Below are 15,000 nucleotides of genomic sequence, written 5' to 3'. Positions count from 1 at the left end.
TTTTTTTATGGAACACTGTCTAGAACGCTTTGTAGGTTACATGACGAAGAAAAGCTAAGCATTCAGTGACCTTGTAGTAGCGATTTCCGCCGCTTTGCACGAGACTTTTGTTCGTAGTAAATACGCTAACAGTGTTTCTCAGTTTTTGTTATATTTATAAAGATTTTGTTCGACGACTGAAGGCGTTTCCGCCGTCTTTCTGTCATTTTTGTGCCTGTGAAATGTCCCCGGGGTGGGGGCATTTGATCACCTGAATGGACCCTAGTATGGGGCATTTGAACGGCATTTTGGCCCGGGTAGGGGGGAATTTGAACAATAATTTTCAAAAAAGTCAAATGCCCGGGGGGTTGCCGGGGGGGGGGATGTTAAAGCTTCGATTTGACCGATACATAAGCTTATAATTATATGTCTTCAATAGTACGCCTTACTCGACCCGGTGTTTAGACAACGGCTAAATTTGTACTAATCTTTGTCTACAGACATAACAAAAAATTAGCCGTTAAGTAACTCTGTATAAATACAAAACAAAAATTTAGCCGTTAATCAACGGCTAAATATTTCCAATATATATATGTAGAGGAGGTTAAACTTAGTCGTTAATTAACGGCTAAATATTTTTTCCATAAATATAAAAGAGATGCAACTTAAGCCGTTAATTAACGCCTAACTATTTTCCTAATATGTAGGTTTCGTGCATATTTAACCGTTAATCAACGGCTAAATATTTCCCATATTTAGTCAATTCTAAGCATGCCCAGGTATTTGTTGGGTATTTGTCATTTTTTTAAAAACCTTTTTTTTGGAAAAGCTTCAAATGCCCCACGGTGGGGCCGGGCGGTTCATACAAAACCCCGCGGTGGAACCTAATAAAGGGGTCCAAATGCCCTGCTCCGGACAACACCAAAATTTCATTTCCAGTAAATTAGCTGCAAATGACATGTTTATGGGAAATCTGTAATCTGATCAAGGAGCCATCATTGTCTGATCAAAACAGTGAAGCACCCTTAGCAAATCGCTCTTAGCCGCTAGTTGTAATTACTGTTAAAAAAAAGATTACATTGACAATGCAAATTCCCCACCACCCTGATAGATAACCAACCTCGTCCCCAGGGCTTTTCCCTAAAAAATGCCCTGGGGACGACGTTGACAGGTAACATGACAAATGCACGACAAATGCCCGGGGAGTGTGGGTACGCTCGGAATTGACTGAGCCATAGGAGGTTCAACTTAGCCGTTACTTACATATAACCCAAGAGAGGATAAAGGGGTTAAGAGAATGAATCCCCCATATAGGCCCTCTACCCATCGTAATCCCTCTGACGATATTTTTGTAACGTATCGGCTTTCCCGCGGATAATATTTCCTCGCTTATTGCGTGGAAGTTTCGTGGTACAAAAGGACCCAAAAGCATGTCGGGAGGGCGAAAGTTGCGATCAATGCGAAACAAGAGAGGATAAAGAGGGTTTATCCTCTCTTAATGGGAAATGATAATCGTTTTTTGAAAGTTTTTTCTTTAGTTGAGCGTGTATCATTCAGTAGGTATGAACATGGAGATTCAGAAAACAGTCAGAAGTTAAGTTTGAAATAAAGCGTTGACAGGCTGAACGTTAAAGTGTGCTTCAAAACAACAACGGTTTTCCTTTTTTTGTTTTTAGCTAGGTTGTGCAGTGCATGGAGTATTTTAATTTTTTAGTGAACAAATCTCAATTTGGCCGCTCTAATGAGTCTCCGTGGAGTCATACATTGACATTGAGAGGTCATGAGGTATTTAGTAATTGTTTTCTGGTTTCCTGTGTGGTTTACACAGTATTAATTTGATCGATCAGCTGCAGTTGTTAAGCACTAATTTTCTTTGACCTCTTTTTTAAAAATCGTAAGCTTTTTCTTGCAGCTTTATTAAAAAAACCTTTTAGTAGTGATTTTAGTTTCTTTGGTTTTCCCATAGTGCATGTATCTACATGCGTGTGGCTTTTGGTCCGTAAGGGTGATGATGATTTCCTGTTACCGGTATGTTCTGACGCTAGCCCGGGGGGGGGGGGGGGGGGGTACTGCCATATATGGGCTATATAGGTATGTGCCGCTGTGAAGGCTATGATTTTCAAGCAGTTTACTCTAGGATAGGGTGTATAAATCAGAGCGTTTGGGTCTAGAATAGGGTATCATTTTTCAGGAAAATGATCAGTTGGTTAAAGATTTTATCTAGACTAGGGAAAAAGCTACTCTAGGATAGGGGGGATTTGAGGAGTTTACTCTAGTATAGGGTAGCAAAATTCAGCTTAACTAGCTCTGGTATAGGTTAAGGGTTCCAGGCCAGGGTCGGCAGCGGCACATCCCCACCTAGAAATTCCTAAAGTACCCCCCCCCCCCCCCCCGGGGGACGTTAGACGCTCTTCACTGTTTGCAGGATGCCGAATTCTCACGGTAAATTAACTTCAAATCCGAATCGTTGCTTTAAAAACCGAAGATACACCAAGAACATTCTTCAGGGACTGATACAGTCCATTTTGTTTTTCTTGATGCAAGTGAGTCCTCAGACCGGAGCGCGATGTCCTGTTGTTCTTTAGTTATAAATTATTTGAAGCTTTACAGTCTATGCGACTGTACTTTTTCTTACACTCACTTCCCTGCAGTCGCATTCGTCCACAAAACGTATACTTTTACATGCGACTCGTTTTCCAATGCCTGTCAACATTGGTAAAGTTAAGGACATATGATTGGCTATCACTCAAACCTCTTGGGAGCGACAGGCCTCAGAAAAGATCTAAAACTATCTTTAGAGGGATTACGATGGGTAGAGGGCCTATATGGGGGATTCGTTTTCTTAGCCCCTTTATCCTCTCTTGATATAACCACTATACTGGAGGATCTACCTAGCTGTTAACGAACGGCTTAATATATTCCACATGTATTAATGGGAGTTTCAACTTAGCCATTAACACTCCACACCAACTCCACACCATAGGTTGTTGTTTTCTTAAGTGATCATTTTTAATCAGGCGTCATTTGGTACGGTACTAAAGGCGCTTTCTAAAAGTGAGAACTGCTGCCGGCCGGACCACACCCCGGGTACCAGGGGTTTCTTATCGTGTGCGACGGGGAGCTTCGCGGAGTTTTGACTTGACCGAAACCGGAAACCGCGCATAAAAAGCCTCTGGCACCCAGGGTAACCGGACCATGGCTGGAACAGTCATTTCGACAATGAAAGAGGCTTTTCTATGAGTTTTTGCTGAAACACCATCTCCATATACTATTTCGAAATTGATTGATCTGCTTGGATAATTTTGATTGAAAGTTAAATTGTCATTACGACGGAAATGGTCTGGCTGGTCAGTTCTGACAAATGGAAAGTGCCCTAAGCCATCTTTTACTGTGGTATCGTGAAATAAGAATTGTTCACTATGGGGCCGGGGTGCTCTTCTCTGTTTCTCTTTTTCTTTGCTGTTCATGTTGTCGCGTGCCTCCATTCTGCCGCCTTTCTTTGGGCTTACGTTCTCTACATATATTTGGTACATATTTAGCCGTTATTTAATGGCAAAGTTGAACCTCCTTTTCATACACATGGGAAATACTTAGCCTAAATAAGTTGTATGTATATATGGAAAATATTTAGCCGTTTATTAATGTTTCAGATGAACCTTCCTTGGATGTATATGGAAAAAATTTAGCCGTTAATTAACGGCTAAATTGAAATTCCTCTCCATATATAGCAGTAAACATTTTTACTAACAGCTAAGTTAAAATTCCTGTCAATATTATATAGTAAATATATATAGTAAAAATTTAGCCGTTTATACTAGTACATGAGAAATTTCTGCAGTTTGATTGGCTTAGAGCGGTGGTATTTAAGCTCAATTTGAAATACCTACATGTGAAAATTACAAACCTTTTGTGGGTAATAGTATAAACAAATAATAGCATGATTTGTACGTGATATTTGGCGTAAATACCACTCGTGACATTTCAAGTTGTCTCAAATTTCACTCGCCTAACGGCTTGTGATATTACGTATAACAAGTTTGAACTATCACTCGTGGTATTTATGCCAAATATCACTACAAATCATGCTATTACCTATACTAATTAACGGCTAAGTTGCGCCCCCCTTATATATATTTCGTACATATTTAGCCGTTATTTTATCGCTGTGGCTATATGGCCGGTAACCGGTCAAAGTTTTCGAAACACTGAATGACCGGCAGTGTTAGTAGATTTCACAAATCGAAAAAATCTAGCTAAACCAAACTATCATATGTCGATTAAGGAAAGTCAAGCGATCCTGCAATGCTTTATATATCTCAAGTCTATCGTTTGGTTTACGCTGCGCTCAGAAGACGAAACCATGTTTTGTGACACTTAGAACTCTTTTCAGCTCGAGTGCTGGTCAAGGTTTTCAAATCACTAAATGACCGGCAGTCATATATTATCCGTAAATTTCACAAAATCGGTCATTTAGTGTTTTCAACACCTTGACCGGCACTCGAGCTGAAAAGACTGAAAAGTTCTAAGTATCACAAAACATTGTTCAGGGACACCCAACGTCAATTTTCTAGAATTTTCGGAACATTTGTTATAAGATTTCGTGCTTGCCTGTCCTAGGATTTTCGAACATCTAAAACATGGTATAATTGCCCATTTTTAACGGATTTTTACCCTAAAAAGGTCACCTAGAATTTTCGGGAGCCTTTTTTCTGGCTGAAATGTTCGAAGAGGTAAGTTTTGATCCCTACAATTTTCGGATCACTAGACTTTCAGCTAGGAAATCCGAACAGATGAAAAATGTTTAGGGGATAAAAATATGCCTAAATCTACCGTTTAAATACTAAAATACGTTTAACAATGCTATGTTTAAGTGGTTTTGAGGCTATGTTCTCGTTGGGTGCCCCTAATGGTTTCGTCCTCTGAGCCCAGTGTAAACCATACGCTAGACTTGAGATCTATAAAGCATTTCAGGATCGCTTGATTTTTGTTAATCGACAAATGATAGTTTAGATTAGCTGGAATTTTTCGATTTTGTGAAATTTACTGATAATATAAGACTGCCGGTCATTTAGTGTTTTCAACCCTTCCCGGCCATTATTGTTGGTTTTCACATGACGTCATTAAAATTCAAACTACAAAACTATTGATCTTACTGAGATTTTACTTTTATGATGTATTAGAGCAGCTGAAAACTAATTTTCATACAAATTTTCGCTTCAAAAGGGTTCTTGGTTTTGTGACGCTTGAATTTCTAAGCTAATGCGTGACGTGGCATTTACATGACGGCCGAGAGAGCTGTCTTGTAGGTTAAAAAACGACGTATTTCGGGGAATTTTGCTATCTAAACAGTTCATGTAATTAGAAAAAGTATTACTTTAATGTTTATGAGTTCAGTCCTCGAGGAATAAATTCACGCTTTGGTACCAAAACTCGGTAACAGATTTTTTTGTTGGTTTCCGTCCGCCATGTTGGTGCTCATCCAGGTGGGCATCAGCATGGCGTCTCCATACAAATCTCTATTAATTTGGGTAAAAAATTTCTTCGGATACTTGTATACGAAATATTCTTCTGGCCTGTATCTTGGCGAGGGTCTTTGTATATTTACCTCTTTTTATTTCCCAGATTCCGGACTTTATCTATTGAACGGTTTTGATTTTTATTTTGATCTACACTCTTTTTTTTATAAGAATATATTTTATAAGAATATCGAGGCTGAAATTTACGAAATTTTAAGAATATTTTAAGAATAAAGCTGAGAGTGAGATTTTGAAAAGGATAGATATAATTTTGTGTGTTGAAACATCTATAAATACAATACAATTTTATATTTTTAACTTAACCGTATAAAATTATTCCTTTTTCTGAACGGCGAAACTAGCCAACAAAACGAAAAAATCTGCACTAGCTATGGCAAAATGTTCAAATAGCAGTTTCTATCCTTTATTCCTATTTGTTTTAGGCAGTAGTTTGGGGTTTTTTTGTCCATAAAATTTGAGACTAAATTTGCACCATTTTCACCATTTCAACCAATGCAGTTGAACTACTGTGCTCCTGCTGTCCCTTTTTCTCTATTATCAGTAGAATATCAGTATCAACCGTACTGATATTGGCGTGTACGTCTTCCTAAACTGGTCAATGGTAGCTGGTTTTGAAGAATTATCCAGGGGAATTTTGGCTAATCAGGAACAGCGAAATACATTAACTTCTTGAAAGCCAAGAGTTACCTCCTGGCTCTCCAGGCTATTCTTGGAATACCACTCCAGGCTTTCCAAGAAAGCCAGGAATATCCTCGCTTTTCCAAGCTTTTCCAGACTTTTTAGAGGCAAAAAAGCATGGAAAAGCCGAGAAAGCCAGGAGCTCCTGGCTTTTCTTTGCTCTCCATGCAGGCTTTTTTTTTTTGCAGGGGGGTGCCTCTTTTTTGAGAAAATGAGATTGGGTGCACTTACTGAAAGAAAGGTGCTTAAATTTAACAGGTGTTTATGTTCTGGCTCAAATTTTATGTTTTTTAGTTTGGTAAGGTGCTATTTAAACTAGTAGAAAAGTAGGCAAAGTTTAGTTGTTAGTCTTTCTAAATGTGTTGGGTAGACGTTTGCTTTTAAATGTTAAGACTGATAATTAATCTTCTACTTCCTAACATTAAAATATCTTTTCTACTTCAAGGCGTTCTGTTAGAGAAGCATATAAGCTGCTCTGCAGTATGAGTGTAAGCTTTACATTGAATTTAAAGTGTACTGTATTATAGTCTAGACATAGTCTGGAAAGGACATTTTATTTCTAAGGTACAAAGTAATTAATTCTGATAGCTTCTTTTAAAAGTAAGCCCCTTGGCATTTTTTCAGAATTTTAATGGACTTTCATTATTTTTAACCCCTACTATTTTATTCTTTAGTAATCCCTTTTCTGTCAGCAAGCCTTGATCTACACTTTCTTGATAATAATGATAACATTAATAATACTTTTACACTACTACATGAAAAATTTCTACAATTTGATTGGCTTACAGCAGTCGAATTTCAGCTAATACCTACATGTGAAAATTACATAACCTTTGCGTGTACGTGATATTTGGCATAAAAACCACTTGTGATATTTCAAAATTGTCTCAAATTTCACTCGCCTAACGGCTCATGAAATTACGTATAACAATTTCGAAATATCACTCATGGTATTTATGCCAAATATCACTACAAGTCATGCTATTATTAACTATAATACTAATTATCCTCTCGCCTTATGGGGCTTTTTAGGGATAATAAAACAAGTATTTTAAATGGAACATAGTATGGTTAAAAATCTCAGCTAGTAGGAGGCAAACCAATTGGCTATTTTACAAGCATGGCCGAGGATTTGAACTTGAGACAACCAAGAACAAATGCAGCTAGCTTTTAGGGCGGGACTTGAACTCGGGTTCTCCAAATTACAAGTCCAGCAACAGTGGCCAACAACTTGGCCACGCTGCCACAATATATGCTTCATGCATCAAAGTACCACAGATAAAACAACATATGTACAAACTGCAAATTGCTAAGAGTTAGTTTTATTAATATTTTGCTAGCCTCCTTATAACATCCCATTTTGTCCACATTTTGTTGGCTTGATGTCATTCTACAAACCAAGGAGCAGTAAGTTTCGTTTCTTTACTTTGTTGTCGCACTTTTTTAACTTATGTTATCTGGTTTCTTACATTTTCTACCTTATGCCCTAGTGGTGACCAGCTTCTAGCTTCTTACTGTATACTGCCCAAACATTAGCACAACCAGAAATTTTTTTTGCAGTTTTTCATGGCCCTTCGCTGGTCACATCAACACAGTTTATCACAGTATTTCTGTAATGCAAATGAGTTGGGAAAAAACACACACAGATGAATGCGAAACTAAGTTAAGATTGTCCGAATATTATCAACTGAGTGTTATCACATCTGGCACAAAGCCATTCTTTATGCAGTCACTGTAAAATGCAGACCGCTGACTATAGTTTTCACCATGCCAATGAGAACGTGACAACCACAGTCCCATTGTTTTCTAACCCTAAAAACAATAGTCCGCAGTCTGCATTTTATGCTGCTCTGCCCATTCTTTGTGTACTATAGCTATTCTGAATTGAATTCAAAATGTTGGTTTATGAGATGGTAAAACAAGAATACCAAGAGAAAAACCTCTTGGCGCAAGCTGGAATGAAGGTTCTTTTGAAGTAACAAAACCTCAACTCACATAAAGTTCTCCCCAGGATTCAAATCTGAGGCCACACTGATGGGCGGTAATGTTACAGGTCAAAATTAAATTCGGGTTAAAATTTATCAACCTCTTGGTTGATTCTCAATTCCCTTTGTCTCCTAGCCCTAATTCATGAATAACCAGGGCTAGGAGACAAAGGAAATTGAGAAACAACCTGGGTTAAAAAAACTTTAACCTGAATTTAATAAAAATTGTCTTTTACTTGTAACAGTAACCTGTGATGAGATGGTCCTTTTCCCTCTTTCCCATTAATATGCACTCTCTCCTTGGAAAAAGAACTTGAACAGATCACATGATAACTGCTCATCCCACTGCACTGCATTTTCCCGTCCTCTTGACATAGATTATTGTATTAATTTCTGACACAGCACCTGTGGAGACATATCTTGTATTCAAGTCACTGACCTCAAGCCAAAGAAAGCAATTAAGGTACGAACAAGTAATTTTTGGTTTCCTAATATGATTATACTATTCTAGTTTATCCAATTAAATCCAGCCCTCTGTCAGTCTCAAACATCTCTTTCTTGTCGCTAAACATTCACTTTTTTATTCTCACTTTTGTTGCTAGTTTGGAGGAGTTTTATCATGTTTTTGAAAACAGTGAGATGAAGTGGAAAAGAGTATGTATGCATTATTGTTATAATCTTTCCATTCCCAGAAGAGGCCAAAGTAAACAAATTTCTTTTTTTCAAAATGCTGATATAGAAATTAATAGTACCCTACAGAAAATTTTGTCTACAGATTTAAATGTTTCCTACTTCATTCAGTCTAAGAGTGAAAGGATTACACAAGTTATTATGAATACTGTGTGGTGTGAAATTTTTGCGGGTTTTTTAATTTTTGTAATTTCTCCAGTGATCAGCATAAACAAGTTCACGCCAAAAAAATTACCACAAATATTTTTTCCGCAAAAATTTTCTTCGGAGTAAACATCCTCTAACTTAAATTCACTACGCAAAAATGCAGCACAAAGAAATCGTGTCTGTTCAATTACTGTACAACTTGCCTCTTTCATTCACAAACAAAACAATTACTGGTTTTACATAGGGTACGCACTCTGTAGTATTGTTTGGAATATGGATTTCCATTGCACATATTAAAAAAAAAGGAAATATTATTAATGATTTGTCTGGAAATTTCTGAAAAGCACAAAAATCAATTCCCAGCAACAAAAAACAGTCAGTCCTAATCGCAAAAATTAGTTCCCGCAAAACACAAAGAATCACCAATCTGCAAAAATAAACTCCCACAAAAACTTTGTGCCACACGGTATAATTTTTTAATCATGTATTTATGATTATTTAATTGAACTGTATAGAGCTCTTTTTTATATGGATACTACTTGTTTAAGGGAGTCATGAAAATTTTCTTTTCATGTGCATGCCCTGGCAACACCCCCTCCCCCCCCCCCCCCCACCCCCTCCAAAAAAAGAAGAAGAAAAAGCTGTATGTCTAAACAGACAGAAGCAAAATCACGTAGCTATAAGCTAGTAGGTTGCAAGCAAAGTTTTGGATGTTTTTATTTCATTTTGTCTATAGAGCTAGGTGGTTGTATATGTTGGTCTTGGGATCAATAGAGTGATTTAGCGGTTTGAAATTAACCTATTTCAACCCGAACTGCCTAAAATGTCCTGTGAAGATCCAATTTTTTTGCCCCTTTTACTACTATTGATGTCCGCGGTTTTAGTGGTCACAGACAATCTGGCATCTAACTTGCCCAGGGGGCAAATGGGTTAAGATGGAGGACTTCAGATATTATGTATTGGGTCTGAGGTGTGTGAAATACCAACATGAAGATTTAGTTATACTAGAAACATATATTTCCAAAACTGAGAGCAAAAAGGGTTTAAAACGACTTAAATATTTGGTTGGAATCACTCAAACTTTATTAGCAAACTAAGGTAAAATGGGTTTTGGCTATGTAACAGAAAAATTTGGTACATATTCCCATGACCAGGTCCAGTCCCTTGTCCCTATTCAGAAAGCGTTTTCTTTGTTTGATGGCAATGTATGGCCTCGAATGAAAACATTCTATTTGTTTAACCCTTTAAGTCCCAATAGTACTCAAAATCAATTTTCTCCTAACGATATCCACAGATTGTCATGAGCAAAGTCCATAAGAATTAATAAAACGAATACAAAGAGAAAAATGTTTGATCTTGTACCCAATTCTCGCAACTAATTCTTCAAGGAAATGTATGGAGATCAGTTTGGAGAATATGTATAAGGATGTTGGGACTTAAAGGGTTAAAACATTTTTTGCTATGTCTTGGAAATAGTTGTTTCTAGTAAGTCTTTGCCAGAGCAGAGGAACAACAGTAAGATTAGTTGTGGTTTGATCTACAGTACATGGTTTCTTTTGTTTTCAGATCACAAGTGACAATGCATGGTTTGGTTGCCTTACACGATGGAAGTATCTGTACCGTACTGTCAAAGGTCAGTGCTACCAGGTGCTTCTGAACTATAGTTACTGTAGTTCACAAGTGAATGTTGCTTGGTAGGCCTCATGTGAATCAAAATAAGTGTCAATTCTAATTTGGTGAATTTTTGTTCAAACGACGTTGACTGGGTCCCTTTAGTGGTTATCACAGCTACTGCAATTTCTGTTCTCTACTGAGTTGTTTTTTAAGAGATTGCAGGCAACAACTAGCAAAACTCACCATGGCTTCTATTTCATCATAAACGTAATCAAAGTTACTAACTATGGGAAACTTACAGTGCTGCTTCCGTAACCCGGGGCCACTTAGACAAAGTTGACCAATCAGATTACAGGAAAATAACAGTACCTTCCAAAAAAGTTAGTTGTGGGCCAATCAGCAACTTGTAAAAAGCAATAAGTTGCTTGAAGCACAAAATTAAATATTGAAAGAAAACGTTTGTCAGGAAAGCAAATTATCATTCAATGCAAATTTTTCTTTCTTTTCATTGGCCTAGAGCCCACCACATGACCTGCAAATAACTGCCTACAAATAATGGTCTGCTTATGCGCAATGTTGTCCAACTGTGTTTGGCCACAAATAATATTCTGCTCATGTGTAAACAAAACCACGCTTTTCTCCATCTTCCGATCGCTCGTGCTTGAAAAATGGCAGATCGCTTCGCTTCCCGAAGATAATCATTGAAAAAACAAACTTGGTGATTGAATGATGAAACAATAATATTTCATTATTATTGAACTCAGTTATTGCAAAATATCATGAATTGTCAGTGGTGAGCAGATCAATTATTTGCCAAAGCCAAAGGCGGAGGCAAATAATTGATCTGCTTGCCACTGACAAATCACAATTTGCTCAACCTCATCCAATAATTGTTAAATGTTCACCAGACAATGTTTTTCTCTTTGAAACTTTGCAGACAACACCCAGAAGACGTATTTCTTTGACACAAGCTGTTATGTCTTCATCTACCCGCAATTTCTTTGCCACTATTGCTGCACTTTGCTGTAAAATGCGATTGCAAGCCAAAAATATTAACTATCGTTTTCGTTTTTTGCCTTCATAACTCACTCTAACAGACCTCTCAGGAAACACATGCTTTCTTCAGCGGGAGCAAAAGGTCACGTCTGTAGGTTGTAATTGGTTGATTTTGGACCATGTTGTCTATTTTGTTTCCTGGTAATATTTATGATTGACAACTAACTTACTTGGAATGCATTGTTAATTTCCTGTCATCCAATTGGTCAACTTTGCTTTGGTGGCTGCAGTTATAGTAGTTGCACTGTAATAATGGAATTTGATGATGGATAGTAAACTGGGTAAAATGTTGTTTTCTTTTTTGACCATTTCAGCCTGTCCCCTCCCCAGTCCCACCCTCTCTGCAGTCCCTGACAAGTTCTCCACGTTAACTGTGTGGTTAGAAATAAAAGGCCCCTTTAAGTCATTTAGCCCATTTCTTTTTTAACAGGTATCCGATGGATAATCACAACAAAACCATTTGAATACTTCATTTGTAAGTCCTCTTAACTACAACATGTAAAAGCTGAGTTTCGGCAGAAATTCTATCAAGTCCCTCGTATCAACCTCAATATCAAAATTCAGAGTTGTCTGTATAACTTAAAGTCTCCTATAGAAGTAGTGGGGATATTTTGTTAAAGTATCTGTTCAATTATCAGATGTCTCTATTGTGATCATGTCCTTATTCCTAGTAATGACACCGATGTGATTTGTAAAGCATTCATATTTAATACAAGGAGAAATTTGATGACGATATAAACTCATCGGGCTTAAAGGTTTAACGGATCTTCACTTATTCCGTGACATTTAATTATTATTTTTGTTGATGTGTGTTAAGTTAGCTTTGCTATGCCCCTTTGTTGTTTTTGGTGCAATCAAACCACAATTGCAGGTATGATTGGTTTATTGGATTTTTTGCTGCTGTTAAAGTTGGTCAGCTTTGGATCAGGGGTGCATCCCCTAGCTGATTACATCTCTATGCACAGACTATCAGCATGATTAAAGCCTTTATAGCATCTTATGGCAATGGCTGCAAAATTCAAGTACTTCCCTTTATGATTTCTTTTGCAGATGTTGTGATCATTGCAAATGGAGTATCATTTATTGTTGATATTATTGGGTTTTCTAGTAAGTAGTGAGCTTTTAGAAAAACAGTGATGATTTTACAGGGACTAGGGACTTAGCAGCCGTTAATTGCACAGCTTACAACTTTAGATTCAGTGTTAGGTTTGGTGTCTAATCGTTTTTACATAATGTCAAGGAAAATAAAAATCTGCAGCATGATCGAGTGTAAAAGTACTATATGCGGTCATATATATAGATTGGTAGGGAAACTCAAGGTATAGTTCAAGTACTTTAGAGCATACATGTAGCGGACTCAGAACAGCTTAGCAAATCTTTTCCTCCCACCCACCCCATTTATTTTGTTCTGTTTTATGACAGCTCTTTTTTTGTTTAATAGTATTGTAGTGTCTTGTCTAGTTTTATGGTTGGAGTGTTAGTTTTCCTTTCTATTTTGATGCTGTAAGGCTGACTTAGTCCCAATGTTGTGTGAACATTGGTTGTATGGTTTAGACCCAAGTGTGACCTTCCTTGGGGCTCAATAAGGAGAGAGAAAATTAATGTTCCCTCCCCTAATTTCCTCTAGAAAAGCTCGATTGTCAGGCTAGTGTGGCTTTTTTATGCGTAGTTACCATAAATGCTCTTTTAATGTCCCCCCCCCCCTCCCCCCACTCCCTCGCCTGCATTTAAGAAAAGTTTTATCGGTCTGTTTACACACGCTATTTCATAATAAAGCCCCTATCTTGAAAAGAAAAGTTGTTTTTCACACCCAGATGTCACTGTGAACACATAAACCATTGCTCCTACTTTTCTGAGGTTATTAATGTCAGTGCTAAAAACCTTGTAGCATGAATGCGCTAGGTTCTGCTATATATTTTGATGTTTGAGGGGTGGGGGCTGGGCTTCACCTAGAATCAGATGGAGCTTGAAACATTTTTTAGTCAACAGATGTAAGCTTGTCTAAAGATATATAAGTCTTCCTGACAGGAATTTCAAATTTACAGACACTCCACAAAATGAAAGAGCCAAGCAAAGAGAAGAAATCAAATGGTATCATGTTGCCTTTATTTCTAGTGAGTTTTTTTTTGGTTACGTTGTTTGATGGTTACATTCCTTGTATTTTAATACTGAAAGCGAAAAAAAAAGAGGGTTTTCCAGGCTTGAGAAATAGCTACAGAAACCCAGCACTTGACTCTAAGTGAGGATTATATAGAGTGTGCATTTAACCCATTTGCTCCTGGAGATTTTGCCGAAAAACGCGTGTTGAAGCTAGTCGAGTGGTTTTCCGGTCACTGTCGTGCTATAAAGAGCTAAAACTTACCACAAACCGGTTTACAGGTCGTACGCTTCGTGGCCTTCTGATCCAGATGCAAAATATCCGCTTGCGAAGTTCGGGTATGCGCAGAAAGCAAAATTTCGAAAGTTTTTGGGTTTAAAAGTGACACAGCAGTCTTGACTTTTAATTTTCGCTTCCTCTCCTCCCTTCTTTTTCCGCTTTTCTTGCGTCATTTGTTTTTTCTCTTGCTGGGCATTTAGTAGGCTTCATTTTGGTGGGAAGAGTTTTTAGGAAAGCTTTTAGGATCTTAGGATTAGGTGAAAGGAAAGGTAGGTGAGTAATGGAACAAGATTTTCATGGAGATTTTCAGGTCAATGTCACGTGGGTTTTTGCTTCTTTCTCCGGTGTCCTTGACTGAATTGTGCTCATTCTGGTATGGTTTGAAAGATCTCTTCACTCTGCACAAGTCAGCGAAGAAATTTGTCCTTGACTGTTAAAACTGAAGACGTCACAAAGGGTAGAAAGGACCTGGATCCGCACGGGCGGTTATGGGCGGTTCAGGGGCGAATGGGTTAAAGACACAGTTTAGACCAGCTCTGGAGACCAATGACATCCACCTCAGCCTTAGTTCCTCACGCCAAGGAAGGCACATCCGATATTCTCTTCTTCACTTAACCAACCTACCCAACGGGCAAGTAAAGTTTTTTGGGTAATTCAAATTACAGAAGAACTTTAATCAAGCCTACTCATCAATTTTTTTTTTGGGGGGGGGGGGAGGGTTAGTTAAAATGACTCTTGGGCTAGTTCATTCTAGCTAGTACTAAATGACTTTCTTCGAACACTGCCCTAGTGTTTGCATTATTTCAGGGATGTCTGCCTTGACATGATTGCCTATAACTATTTGTAAACACATTTTTGTTTACTTTATCCTCATGTTTCTTAGTTTACACAGCTGAAGCATTTTTAAAAATAGTCGGTTATGGATTGAGAAAGTACC

The 15,000-nt window shown here is 37.8% G+C and overlaps 1 protein-coding gene across 1 annotated transcript in view; it reads left to right on the top strand.

Annotated features, from left to right (window-relative positions):
* The window catches only part of LOC140952446 (two pore channel protein 1-like), a 59,743-nt gene that overhangs the window by 18,640 nt on the left and 26,103 nt on the right, over positions 1-15,000 (top strand). The window contains exons 10-18 of the mRNA XM_073401871.1: positions 6,640-6,682; positions 7,535-7,601; positions 8,582-8,642; positions 8,782-8,833; positions 10,583-10,649; positions 12,117-12,161; positions 12,737-12,793; positions 13,732-13,800; positions 14,947-15,000. The exon at positions 14,947-15,000 is cut by the window's right edge and continues 19 nt beyond it. Coding sequence (XP_073257972.1) covers positions 6,640-6,682; positions 7,535-7,601; positions 8,582-8,642; positions 8,782-8,833; positions 10,583-10,649; positions 12,117-12,161; positions 12,737-12,793; positions 13,732-13,800; positions 14,947-15,000 — 515 coding nt within the window. The remainder of the gene's footprint in view (positions 1-6,639; positions 6,683-7,534; positions 7,602-8,581; positions 8,643-8,781; positions 8,834-10,582; positions 10,650-12,116; positions 12,162-12,736; positions 12,794-13,731; positions 13,801-14,946) is intronic.

Source organism: Porites lutea, chromosome 11, assembly GCF_958299795.1.
Source record: "Porites lutea chromosome 11, jaPorLute2.1, whole genome shotgun sequence".
In the NCBI taxonomy this organism is placed as follows: Eukaryota; Metazoa; Cnidaria; class Anthozoa; order Scleractinia; family Poritidae; genus Porites; species Porites lutea.
Note: the sequence above shows the minus strand (reverse complement) of the source record. Positions and strands in the feature narration are given on the sequence as shown.